The sequence below is a fragment of the Gymnoscopelus braueri genome, assembly GCF_963280865.1.
Source record: "Gymnoscopelus braueri genome assembly, chromosome: 3".
Taxonomy (NCBI): domain Eukaryota; kingdom Metazoa; phylum Chordata; class Actinopteri; order Myctophiformes; family Myctophidae; genus Gymnoscopelus; species Gymnoscopelus braueri.
In genome coordinates this window covers 44029765-44044524 of record NC_137612.1, presented here as the reverse complement: position 1 = coordinate 44044524, position 14760 = coordinate 44029765, and the positions used below count along the sequence as shown (strand labels likewise).

General features: G+C 40.2%; 1 protein-coding gene across 1 annotated transcript; it reads left to right on the top strand.

The window, feature by feature from the left end:
* Window positions 1-771: 771 nt before the first annotated feature.
* LOC308081964 (uncharacterized protein) lies at window positions 772-9516 on the top strand (the record flags this gene model as incomplete). The annotated part of the gene is made up of 13 exons (XM_080423578.1): window positions 772-904; window positions 1281-1340; window positions 1523-1579; window positions 2210-2254; window positions 2765-2809; window positions 2936-2992; window positions 3308-3352; window positions 3708-3794; window positions 3893-3976; window positions 4093-4179; window positions 4499-4585; window positions 4787-4816; window positions 9407-9516. The coding sequence occupies 13 exons, from the start codon at window positions 772-774 to the stop codon at window positions 9514-9516; spliced, it is 927 nt and encodes a 308-aa protein (XP_080279704.1).
* Window positions 9517-14760: the final 5244 nt, after the last annotated feature.

The following is a 14760-nucleotide window of genomic DNA, read 5'->3' as shown; positions in this document are numbered from 1 at the left end:
TGGATACCAGGCTAACCGGACCATCCTATTGGACCCTGAAGCGCAAATCCAAGCAAATTGTTGATAGACATTTGGAGTTAAATTCTGGGGCAATATACAGGTTTTTAAAAATTGGTTCCCTCCAGATACACAATGTACCTGTTGGTACAGTTCGTCAACGAAGGGTCAACTGGTCCAGTGGCCAAAGAGTGGATTGATGGGGACTCAGCATGGTGGCCCCCATACCAAAGCCGAAAAGAGCTGATCAGAAGCGTCAAAACCAGGGAGACCCCACAGCCAGATAGAGGATGGAGAAGACATGTGATACGTGTCCTTTACAGTTCAGGTAATCTGAAAATACAAAAAGAAACATGCAGGCAATCAAAAAACATTCAATCAACAAACTCATTATGAGAACTGATGAACGGAACATCACCGTCATTAATCTTAAGAATTGACTCTTGGTGTTAAAATGGCAGCTGAATAGCTCTCAATCATCAACATGTAATAAGTAACACAAAAAAGGTTAATCTTTTGTCATTTCTTTCAGTTGTACTGGATAACGTCATAAGAAAATGGAAAGATTCCAGTGACTGCGACACATCCGAATTAAATTCGGATAAAGAGGGTCTAAAAAAACCTCGGTACGTTATAAATTTGTACTGAACAGCATCTCTCTAGTAACAAACAAAACAGCTACTATACATATCTTCTAACACCTCTATAGTTCAAGGGAACCAACCTTCATGTTATTGTTCTTGTAGAGCAAAAAGAAAGCCAGGTTGGCGTGCAATGGAAGAGACCGATGGTGGCAGTGATGAGGAGAACTCGCAGCCCATCAAAAAGAAGAAAACTCCTCGCTTGCCATCTTTGGCACCACCTCCACCCCCTCCACCCCTTCCAAAACCAAATGCCATCTCTAAGGGTACGTGATGTCACTTACATTTTAACCTCAAGCGATTACATGGGCCTTTTATGGAAATTGACATGGGTTTAGTAGATGGCCAGTGTTCTCAGTTTGGTAGTGAAACACTTCTTTTCAGTATAGTCGTTATCCAGACATAATTATGTCAGTCAAAACTCATAATAATAATAAACTAATAATGCCTTCAGAAGTGTCCTGGAAAAAAGGGGGAAAATGGACTCAGTGGAGGAAACTTCATCATATTCACCTGCACGTCTAGAATGTCAAAAAGGGGCAAATGCATTGCACCTATTGCAAACATTTTGCTGTTAACTGTTCCATCAAGCCATATCAGTGAAATTTGTGCGGCCATTTAGTATTCTTTTCCTCACCTTAGGTCCCAGATTCCGGCCTGAGATGACCAGGAAGGGAAGGCCTCTTGTAATCCCCAGCACTTGTAGGTTTAAGTTCACTCTAGTGTAAAAAAAAAACAATTACACATTTTATTAAAGCATCAATTTTAAACATTAATTATTGCATGGCATTTAACATCAATTTCAGAGACTGCACCAATCTGTGCTTTTTAACCCCCAAGAGTAACAATTTGTTTAATAACATGTCTTTTATGTCCATTCACAGATTCAAGTTTACAACAACAGAGGCAGGCGGTTTCAATGACCATGTCAACCCACCAAAGTAAGGTCAAATAGCAAGTACTATGAACTGACATGATACTACTGACCATGATGCTGACATGATACCGACATTGTCAGTATTATGTCAATATCATACCGACCATAATACTGACATGGTCAGAATCACATCCATCACTGTACATAACTAGTCAAAGAAATCTTGTTCTGATGTTTTGGCCATGACGCCTTCAGCCTAATGAAGTATTAATGACCTTCATAAAATGTTGATGCAGTTATAAATGTGACTACTTATGAGGACTGCACATCCATTTCTCTGACTAGTTAACCCACCAGAGTAAGACCACATTATCCAAATAGAGGGCATGAGACTTTAGTCTAACGGTTTGTGGATTTAAAAAATAACTGGACACATAATGACATTTTCTGAATGTTCCAAAACTTTAAACTTATATTTCAATTGTATTTGTTTTTATCTTAACGTGGTTGGCAGTGCAGACAAATGCAAATTTTGATGGAGGTATTGGAATTTAAAATTATATCAATCAGTGCATTGGCAGGCCAATGTCAACACAGAGAAACCCTAAGTACAAATCCTCATGTATGAAGAAATAACATGCTGTGTGAAATGATGCATACCCTTTAAAGACACATAACATGTGCCTGTTCACAGGTCCAAGGCCACCTCTTCACCAGACAAAATGTGGACCCTACCAAAGTAAGATCACATTATTCACATAAAAGTCAATTTTGTGCAGACTGCAACGGTCATTTCAAATGCAGATCTGTTATAGCAATACTATGCCATATCTTGTGCACTGACAGGACAGAGTACATCCATAGAACCCCATCAACGTAAGTCCACATTATACAGATGTAGCAGAAATGGAGTTGGAGTTGTTTTCAATGTGCCTTTTAAGTCAAATGATACTATCTCTTATAGCATTGTAGTAAGACCACATTCATATTTCACAGAAATATAAAACTTACATTTCAGACATGCAAAAGTGTCACTTTTCAGCTACAGTCACCTTTTTGAACCCAAATAGGGCAATTGTGTGACACCTGACCCGAAAGAAAACAACATGTTGTCACCTTTTTCACCTCGGGGCTGTTTGCATGGCCTGATTACTAAATTACGTGCCCAGAGAAACCCAAAGTACAAATCCTCATGTATGAAGAAATTACATGTTGTGTGAAATAATACATACCATGTGCTCGTTCACAGGTCCAAGGACACTTCTTGACCTGACACAATGTGGACCCTACCAAAGTAAGATCACATTCACCGCATTAAACATATGTAGCAGAAATGGAGTTTTGTTTTCAATGTGCCTTTTATGTCAAATGATACTAATCTCTTATGGCATTGTTGTGTGACACATTTGTGTGTTAACAGATCCGAATTCGTTTGAGGAGCCAAGTCCATCCTTATTGACACACCACACACTTCGAAGTAAGACCACATTATTCATGTCGTGTAATTATTCATGTACGTGGAATTACGTGGCAACACGGCATCCCATGTGCACAGGTCCAAGCCACCCCATGAAGACCAGACAGATACAACTGTGTTTGATCCGACGGGAACCCCTTTTGGGGTGGTGTTATTGTTGCCATGTAAAGTATATAGCAACATAGTTTTTCTGAAAACTTAGGTCAGGATTTAGAAGGCGTTATTAGAATCGGCCTCAGGTCCGAATGGGTTCAAATAAAAGGTTATGTGTGAAGAAGTTGTACCATGTGTCTAATACAAAACATGTATCCACAGGTCCACCCCGAGAGAGTCAGATGAGTCAGATTCCAGCCTGGCAAAGTAAGAGAATTATTATTTTGCATGTTACAAACTATTATTTCACAGCTGTCAGCCACATATATCATTCATAAACACAATATTTTCCCTTAATGACTCTCCAATGTCATTAAACTGGTACTGAATTCACACACCACGAGAACCTTCCATTTACACTTGGCAAACCATCCCAAGACCACATTATCCATATGCAGCAGAAATTACGTTATGATATAGATCAGTTATAGCAGTATCGTGTGACACATACTGTATGTGCATTGACAGGCCTGAATCAACAAAGAAACTCTAAGTCCAAATACTTGCATTAATAAGTTTTGAGTTGTCTCAAATGATAGTCACCTTAATCATATGTGCACAGGTCCAGTGCCACCCCATGAAGACCAGCCGGATCAAAGTGTGTTTGATCAGAGTCAGTCCCTATTCACACAAGATGAAACAGACATAAGTAAGACAACATTATTCATACAGTATGTAGATTATAACAAAATCATTATGTGTGAAGATGTACGATGTGTCAAATGATACAAACCATTGTCTCAACAGGTCCACAAAGAGAGAGGCAGGTGGCTTTGAATCCAAGTCCGACCCCAGATTGGCTCACGGATTTGACTCGGCCAAGCTGCCAACGTAAGAGTGATTTATTTAACATTTTACAAAAGGAAGTTAACTGCCTTATAACCATATTATAAGGCAGTTAACACTGTGGGGTTTTTGTCAAATGATACATACCATTGTCTCAACAGGTCCACCCCGAGAGAGGCAGGTGGCTTTGAATCCATGTCCACCCCCAGAGCGGCTCATGGCTTTGACTCGCAATCCAACCTACCAACGTAAGAGACTGATTATTTAGCATTTCACAAAAGGAAGTTGACTGCCTTGTAACCATATCAACAAACTTAATGAGGACACACCACACTAACATAACAAGAGCCTTCTGTATTTACACACAGGCAAACTGCCCCAAATAGGACCACATTATCCAAATATAGCATTAATCAAGTTATGATTGTAATACATTTGTGCATCTACAGGCCAGAGTACAGTCCTAGATCCCAATCAAAGTAAGTCTAGTTTTTATATATATAGCCGAAATTAAGTTGTTTTCACTGTGTTTTTTTTGTCAAATGATACATACCATTGTCTCAACAGGTCCACCCCGAGAGAGGCAGGTGGCTTTGAATCCATGTCCACCCCCAGAGCGGCTCATGGCTTTGACTCGCAATCCAACCTACCAACGTAAGAGACTGATTATTTAGCATTTTACAAAAGGAAGTTGACTGCCTTGTAACCATATTCACAAACTTAATGAGGACACACCACACTAACGCAACAAGAACCTTCTGTGTTTACACAAGCAAACTGCCCCAAATAGGACCATATTATCCAAATATAGCATAAATCAAGTTATGATTGTGTAATACATTTGTGCATTGACAGGCCAGAGAACAGTCGAAGATCCCCATCAAAGTAAGTCTAGTTTTTATATAGACCAATTATTTGTTTACTAACATTGAGACTGGATGCACAGGTGATTGTTTCATGCAATCAATTATCAACCTGTTGTTTTGGGGTGTGTGTTGGCTAGTGAGGCGCGTCCTAGCGAGACCTGATAGAATGGGTTTCATTTGCAACCAGTATGACGCTTGCAACCAGTGTGACGTTGTCTGTTAAGGGGTCTATATAGCCGAAATTAAGTTTGTTTTCACAGTTCTTTTGTCAAATGATACAAACCATTGTCTCAACAGCTCCACCCCGAGAGAGGCAGGTGGCTTTGAATGCAAGTCCACCCACAGAGCGTCTCATGGCTTTGACTCGGAATCCAACCTGCCAACGTAAGAATGATTATTTAGCATTTTACAAAAGGAAGTTGACTGTCTTGTAACCATATTCACAAACTTGATGAGGACACACCACACTAACACAACAAGAGCCTTCTATGTTTACACACAGGCAAACTGCCCCAAATAGACTACATTATCCAAATATAGCATAAATGAAGTTATGATTGTGTAATACATTTTTATGCATTGACAGGCCAAAGTACAGTCCAAGATCCCCATCAAAGTAAGTATAGATTTTTTTATGCCTACTGCCTACTTCCCCTACAAGATCTTCCTCCACACAGCTGATTCAAATCACTTAACAAGCACCATTTAATCCCCTTGCAGAGATTCAGGTGTCACGTCCACTGTTGCCATGTCTGCTTATTAAAAGCATATTGTAAATATTGGTAGTTGCGGGTTGTGTTTCTTTTAGGGCTTGTTTCTTAAGTGTAGTTGCTTATTTGGACTTGCTTCCTAATGTTTAAACCAGTGGTTCCACATTTTTTTCATGTCAAATACCCCCAAATTAATGTAATTGTCCACAGACCTCCATCTGAAAATTGTGTCAGGGACCCCCATGCAATATTTGTGTAAAAATGTTCAAAATATTTAACTTTATTCTCTATTTTTGGAAAATACCAGATCTACAACTTTGCACCGTGTCGCTGTGAGCTTGTAGATCTGCTATTTTCAAATAGCCAATGTAAAGTGGTAAAACTCAGCCTAGTAGCTTCTTTTGGGCTTGTTTTCATAGACCTGGCCGCTTGTTTCTCTTGCAAAATCTGGCAACACCGGTCACAGCAGCCACAACAAACCCATTATAACTTCAAACTCCATTTTTAACATGTTACTGTACATTCATCAAAAATACCCACCCTTGGTTCTGGTGACGCATCCTGCCCTCCTAATACGTGAGGGGCCGTCTTTTTTCTGTCACTTATTTTTTTTAAATCATTTTCCAAAAACATTTTTAAAAATAAATGAAAAAAGTGATTGAAAAAACACTGTCTCCTGACGTATTAAAAGGACTATCAGTCACCAGAACCAAGGATGGATGTTTCTGATGAATCTAACATAGTTTGAATGCATTTTGACAGTGAAATATCCCTGTAAGACAACAGCTAAGAGCAAGTGTCAAGAGCCATTGATCATTCATTTGAATCAGCTGTGTGGAGTGGAATGAAATGAAGTTTATTTGCTTTGCGTTTTGTCAAATGATACAAATCTCAATGGTAATATTGTGGGACACATTTGTGCATAAATCGATCAGAGTTTGATCCGAATCAGTGCATGGCAACACATTATCGTGCAATATTTAGCCAGTTGATTAACTACAGTACCTCAAGCAAGTCTCAGCCAGTTGATTTTCATATCATATTGAAATGAACAGAAGCCAATGGTTTTGGAAAATGATCTGTAGTAATGTCACGTACACCGTGAATCGTAATCAGTGCAATAAACATTACAGATGAACGCCTTGGTCCTTTAACACATTCACCGCTAAAGTTTTTTCATAATAAAATCACCCACTGCTAGGGTTTTTAATATTTTTTTTATAGAAACAATGTGAATTATTTGTCTGTTTATTTTTGGGCGGTGAAACCGCCCCTATAAGTGAGATTTGGAAAAATGTACATTTTCCTGCGCTGTGATCTGGGCCCAGGAAATTAGTAGAATTATCCTGCGCTGTGATTGGCCAATCACAGTCTATTCAGGACTGTGATTGGCCAGTGTCACATGACACATGTGCATAGCCCTATATAAGAAAGCATAACTTGAAAAAAACCAAAATTTGTTTTTTTCAAGTTATGGTTTCGTCCATCATAAAGAGTGTTTCAATAAATGTATTTATCTTTTGTACATGATTGGTTGACTCCATTCAGTATTGTGATTAGCTAGCAAGACACCGCCCACTTCACACAGGGTGTGATTTTTTAACATTGAATGGAATTCAAAAACAGAATAAAAAAATTCTCCCCTTTGGCGGTAAAGACCATTGACTGAAAAGGGGAGAATTCTCCCCTTTGGCGGTGAGTGTGTTAAGAACTCAGTAGTTCTCTTGTTCTCTTCTCTTGTACAAATTAACCTTCTACCAAAACTCTGACTTGAAGCTGGAGCCCAGGCTGATGTTTTTAAAAGGTTTATGGCAGAAAATCATCATTCACAATCATCAGCTCTGATCTATTAAGCTTTTTTTAATGTGTTTTTAAAGCAGTTATGGACAAGATTTCTGGTATATGGTATTAATATACAAATTGCAAATTCTTGTTTTAGCATCTTCAAGAGCCAGGGTTTGGCCAACTGGGCGGTTGGTTCCTGCTCAATGCACATGTAGGTTTTCAAAAGTTCTCAACCTAACATTTTTGTAATTTCATGTTACCATTTGACCAAATAACCAATTATTGCTCACCCATTCAAACAGCTGTTGAGAGAACCATGATGGAAACACTTGGAGAGATGCAGCTCCAACTCCAGCACTTAACAGCTGTGGTGCACAACCTGGAGAAAGTCCTTTTAAGGGGAAGGAGGCTCCACTTACCTTCGGAGGATGATACAGACGATACTCAACTTCCCCTCCTGTCAATGGAAGACCTTGACACACTGGAGGAGAAGCTGAAAAACACAGAAACAAAAAATATACTGGTAATTAGAACAATAGCTCATCTCCTCATCTTTCTCATGGATGCCATTCCGTTTTACCTTTTTGGCTTCAAAAACATGAATTGCCTTAAACAGGATATTATCTGCAGCACTTCTGCTGAATGTAAGGGCAATTACAGTAGTTTTGTGAGCTCTGTAGAGCTCTTGGAAGTACAGAAGCATGTGGAAACTAAATAAATACATAAAAGCAACTCTAATGCAAATTACCATGTGATTATGTTATATCTTACCTCATTTTCAATGTTTACAGGTGTCAAAGTTGTCACTGGGTGGGGGGCAAACATTGAAGAAGACTGTGTGGAGAATCTGCACCAAAGTGTTTGCTCCCCAGCTTGCAGTTCAGTTGAACTGGTGTGGCAGGGGAGAGAAGAGAGGAGTCAGACAAACCAGGGTTAAAGACTTGATAGTGTGTAAGTAGCACTGCCTACAAATACAATCAAAGTCTTACACATACAGGTGCATATCAAAACATTTGAATATGGAAATGTTCCATTTTTCCCCCTTGGAATAGTGATGAATTCTAGATGCATTGCTCAAAGTGAAAAATGTCAAACATTGATTGAGGTATAAAAAATCCAGTATCTCAAAATATTAGAATAATACATAAGACTAATCCAAAGAGGATTTATAATACAGAAATGTCAACCATCTGAAAAATGTTCTTTCCTTTCAATTCAATTCACTCCACTCAATAATTGGTCTGGGCCACTTTTTAACAAATTACTTCAAGCTAACAACTCAATCTAAATATATTTTCAAACATAGAAATCAGCCCAACTTAAATATTGTCTGTATAGGTCAATGATGCAACATAACAAAATATACTACTTTACTTTTCCCATGGACGCACAACATAGAATAACACTTGCAGTTGCAACTATACTGTATGCCAAACTTTGTGGTGCTTTTTGGCGATTTTCATCCTCCTGCTGTTCTCAATTAAGCATTAAGTTCTACAATATCTAATAGCTAAGGTCTATAGAAGGTCTTCCATGTAAGGCTATGATTGGCTACCTAACTAATTAGACCGATTGATAGGCCATTGGCCACAGCTGGTATACATTTTCAAGAATATCTGAAAGTTTCACTTCTCATATTATATTATGGGGGAAATTATTTTTTTATGTGCCTGTACTGATGCATTACCTGTCAGGTTAAGTTGACATGAACAAAATCCTACACAAAATATTCTGGGCTCACTCAATTGTGCATAAGCCTTTCTACTAGTGTGCTAAAAATAATCAAAGTTAATCATAAAGAAATCAAATATAGTTTCACAACGCTGAAAATTGGGCTTCTTGGGGGTGCATCCCTGTAATTCAGTAGCCTAGTAGTAGGTATGACACTTAGGACATTTTACAAATAAATTGAGCACAGTTAGTTACAAACCTACCTCCTGATGCCGACTGAATCCGTTCATCAAATGGGAGTATGGAACACGACACATATGGATTAATTAGTTAATAAAGTATTATAATCTTCTCCTTATCTTATTAATCACACCACATCTTCACGTCCTCCTGAAATATCCCCTTTTACCGATTAACACATGGCTTGTATATCGCACTTACAGTATCAGCCATGCAGAACAACAGCGTGATGACCAACGAGGCAGACACCGAGAAAGTCATCCAGGAGTGGCTACGTCTGGCTTGTGATCGTCTCGCCACTAGGAGGCGCTGAACACACACACACACACACACACACACACACACACACACACACACACACACACACACACACACACACACACACACACACACACACACACACACACACACACACACACACACACACACACAATTGCCATATTACGTCATTTGTATTGATTGACACCGTTTTGTGACACGAAATAAATTAGCCCTCAGAATGATTACAAACTCTTTTGTCCTTGTTTGACTTGTAATTCTAACTTTGTTATTCTTTAACTTTTGGTTCCTCAGGTATTGATAGGTATTGCATGTCAAATTGATTCTGTTGCTGCAAAAGGTCATCACAAGAACACACTCCTCACAATGCAGGTTATCAGTGCACACACACACACACACACACACACACACACACACACACACACACACACACACACACACACACACACACACACACACACACACACACACACACACACACACACACACACACACACAATCCTTGAACAGATATTTGTTGGAAAGTTGATGAGAGTGTAACACATATTATGATAATATACAGTGGCAGAACAAAGATCTACTGCGGGTGCTGAGGAGGAATACGGGGATTGTGTAGGTGTTAGTGATGTGCGGGTCGGGTTTTTTCATGACCCGCCCCGCCCCAACCCGCGACGGAACGCGACCCGCCTCAACCCGCCCCGCGAACCCATATATAAATCTATGGCTCAACCCGCCCCGCGACCCGCGGTGGGAATATATATATATACTATATAGCGCTCTTTTAAGTACCCAAAGTCCCTTTATATGTCTACAGTAGCACAACATTGTCATGGGCTGAATAAACAAGCATGTTGGTCAAAATAGTTTTTTTTTTTTTTTTTTTCATGGAGAGCGGCTGACCCGCTCACCCTCAGCCCGCATAATTTTCTCTGAAATCCTGACTCGACCTACCCGCGCCGCGGGTTGACCCGCGGGTCCCGCGGGTTACGGGTCGACCCGCTCATCACTAGTAGGTGTCCAGGGATATGGTGTTAGTGGGCTGTCTTAGGATAGGTGACAGTGCTTTGGAAGAATGTGTTAAGGAAAATCTCCCAGGGGGTTTGGGAACAGATGGTTCCAAGTCTGCAGGTGCAGTGACAATTATATACATCTGATCGTTGCTCTTCAATACTAATGTGTTGTTGTTGGAAACTCTTAGTCATCACAAAAAAAGTTAGGTGTTGAATTTGATGTTTTCATTTTTTGCAGAACAAAAAAAAAGAAGCCACAATGACATTCACAAACTGCCTCAGTTTAGTTATATATTATACCACAACAGCAATGTTGTCACCAAAACATTAATTGAAGGTGAAATAGTGTGATATGTGAAGTCCATTCCAGATGCCTTCTTCCTTATATGCTTTCTTCTCTAATGACTGTTTTACAGAATGTATTGACACTGCATTCTGTCAGAGAAGGTATTCCCCATGTCTCCACCTTCAGCTTTCAACATTGTATTTATTTTTCATCTGTTGTATTTAATAAATGTACTGAAACCCTATCAGTGTTAACGCTTCATTCTCTCACCGAGGAAATATTGGATTTCCACAACAGTAAGTTTAAACTAAGTTTAACTTAACTTAAACTTTTACTTAGTGAGTAAAAAGTTAAAAGGGCAGAGGTGGGTGTAGTTGAAGATGTGTTATGTGTGAATATAATACTTGACGAGGATATTATGGTTGGTCAGTCAATAGACTGAATGTAGCCTTTAGAAAATGAGAGTGAGATTCCAATTTATTTTATTGAAGCTGAATTTAGTTAAGCCTGCATTTTTTTATTCCCACACCCATGAGTTGTATATGTGTCTATTTACTGAGTTGTATTTATCTATTTATTTAGTTAGTATTAAATTTAAAATGTAATTGTACCTGTTTTCTATTAATTGCTTGAAAGGTAGCCTACTGTTGCTTTAATATGATTTTGTTATGGCTGCATTTTTAATGGAACATATACATTATAAAGGCTTCCATTACCAGGTTCAGCAGGTAAGGACTGTGTTTAGAATAAATGACATGGTGTTAATTTGGGGATTTTGGGGAAACAACCATATTACAACAATGTTTGCAAGTGTAGAATGGACAGAGTTAGAAGAGAGGATAATGGGAGGACAGGGGGAGAATGAGGGGAGGAAGAGAGGGTGAAGGGAGGATGCAAGTGTAGAATGGACAGCTTTAGAAGAGAGGATAATGGGAGGACAAGGAGAGAATGAGGGGAGGAAGAAGAGAGGGTGAAGGGAGGATAAGCGTCCAACCGTCGGGATTAAGATCGCACAGAGAGAGCCGCGATGTTGCCGCAAAAGCGGCCAGCGACGTCGCGGAGACGTCTTCCCAGTGAGCAAACGGTCCCCACGCGACATAGCCCCTACAATGCTACAGAGGGATGTAGGCATAGGCACTACATCGGCGCTACGTCGCTGTGCTGTCTGGGTTGTTTTGTTGCTTATTTGGCCTTGTTTCTTAATGTTGTGTAAACCAGTGGTTTAAACAACACATACCCCCCTTCTGAAAATATGTTGTGCCATAGACCGGTAGACCCCCATACACGATTTGTGTGGATTTGGAAAATATTCCACAATTTTAACTTTTTTTCAAGATTTCAAGCTTGTAGATCGGCTATTTTCAAATATGCAATGTATTTGTATAGGTTTAAAGTGCTTGAGGCCTATAATGTTGCTTTTGTTGGGCTTGTTTTCATAGATCTGTTGCTTATTCCTCCCGCAAAATCTGGCAACATTTCAGACAGGCTGCTCACATACAAACAGCTCGCTCGCGCACTCTCTCTCTCTGTATTCCTCTCAAATAAACATCCCCCCTCGAGCTCAGCACGCTCGCTCACTCTCATTCTGTTTTATAATAATGTTTAACTTAATACAGGTGTTATAAAGACAAAGTCCAAGACTACCAAGATCACCATCAGGCACGCTCCCAAAGCGCGTGCATGAGCGCACCCTCAGGCACGGAACGGGAGCGCGGACGCACCTGTCAATCACAACGCTGAGCTGCGGGGACGAGCTTTTTCATGGTGCCCAGAGGAGTTTGTTAACTGCGACGGACCCTTTCTGTTATTATACTCCTTTCTACCATCCATTCCTTTTCCTGTGTGCGTCATTGAACAACGGTAAGTTGTGCTTTATGTTTGCTGTATGTTTCACCGTTATTATTGTTGTTGTATCTGTTTAGGGTAATTTTGTGCCATTGTTTGATGTGCCTTTCTATCCCTGTGGACTGACTTTTTAAGTTGATTGCTAGGTTGATTACTGTTATTAGATCTACGTCTAAATAATCTGCAATATGCGTCATTTACCTGAATTTATTTGTTTGGACTAAAAGGGAGTCTGTGATGTGTCCTTACTTTAGCGCTTGCCGTAGAATACGACTGATGTATTTTATTCTATGAGAGTCGTATAGGGAACATTCCCCATGGCCAACTGGAGTTTCAACTCCTAGCCTGTACGGTCTCCAAACATGTACAAATGCAAAAAAAGGGTGCTTACCTCATTGCCCCAAATGTCAACTCATTCTACGGCGTAGTAGTGCAATGTAATAATCCATATTTTTCCAATAAATAAGTGTTTTAATCCCGTCTGTGGCCGATTCTGTAGGAAATTCACAATGGACGGTATTGATGAAACTAGGGGTGTGCTGTATCGTCCCGCGATACGTTTTCGTGACGATATGTATCGTTTTGGGGGGGGAAAATATCGTTTTAATTTTTTTTTTTTTTTTTTTTACAATAATAATAATCAGGCATGCAAACAGCCGAGGTGAAAAGGGTGACAACATGTTGTTTTTTTTCGGGTCATGTGTCACACTATTGCCCTATTTGGATTCAAAACGGCTATTGTAGCTGAAAAGCTACAAGTTTGCATGTCTGAATAATGCAAAAACAGAATTATTTGTTTGCATTTGCTTTTTTATATATATTATTTGCTTTATACATATTTTCATAATAAAAAAGTGCGTATCGTATTGAAATCGTATTGAAGTTGTGAGCTACTACTATATAACAACTATAGAGCCTATAACAACATCAGAGCCAGGGGGATTTACTAACAGAAAACATTAAAGAGTGAACACATAAAGACAGTTCTTGCAGCTTTCTTATTTTTTGTGTCATAAATAGTTTTAATGTGCTGGCTTCAATCTCAAATACAAATATAGCTGCAAGCAGCGATAACACGGGGCCAGGTTTTGCAGAGAGAAAAAAGAAAAAAGAAACTATAAGTAATTTGCAGAATAAGCCATAGAAGCATAGAACACTCAACTTGAGAGAAAAGCAGGCAAGCAGGCAGGCAGGCAGGCAGGCAGGCAGGCAGGCAGGCAGGCAGGCAGGCAGGCAGGCAGGCAGGCAGGCAGGCAGGCAGACAGACAGACAGACAGACAGACAGACAGACAGACAGACAGACAGACAGACAGACAGAGACACAGACAGACACAGAGACACAGACAGACACAGAGACACAGACAGACACAGAGTGAGAGACAGACAGACACAGAGACACAGACACAGAGTGAGAGACAGACAGAGACACAGACAGACAGAGACACAGAGTGAGAGACACAGAGACACAGAGACAGAGTGAGAGACAGACAGAGACACAGAGTGAGAGACAGACAGAGACACAGACAGACAGAGACACAGACAGAGACACAGACAGACAGAGACACAGAGTGAGAGACAGACAGAGACACAGAGTGAGAGACAGACAGAGACACAGACAGACAGAGACACAGACAGAGACACAGACAGACAGAGACACAGAGTGAGAGACAGACAGAGACACAGAGTGAGAGACAGACAGAGACACAGACAGACAGAGACACAGAGTGAGAGACAGAGAGAGACACAGACAGACAGAGACACAGAGTGAGAGACAGAGAGAGACACAGACAGACAGAGACACAGAGTGAGAGACAGACATAGACACAGACAGACAGAGACACAGAGTGAGAGACAGACAGACAGAGACACAGACAGACAGAGACACAGAGTGAGAGACAGACAGACAGAGACACAGACAGACAGAGACACAGAGTGAGAGACAGACAGAGACACAGAGTGAGAGACACAGAGTGAGAGACAGAGACACAGAGTGAGAGACAGACAGACACAGAGACACAGAGTGAGAGACAGACAGACACAGAGTCAGACACAGAGACACAGACAGACAGAGACACAGAGTGAGAGACAGACAGACACAGAGACAGTGAGAGACAGACAGAGACACAGACAGACAGAG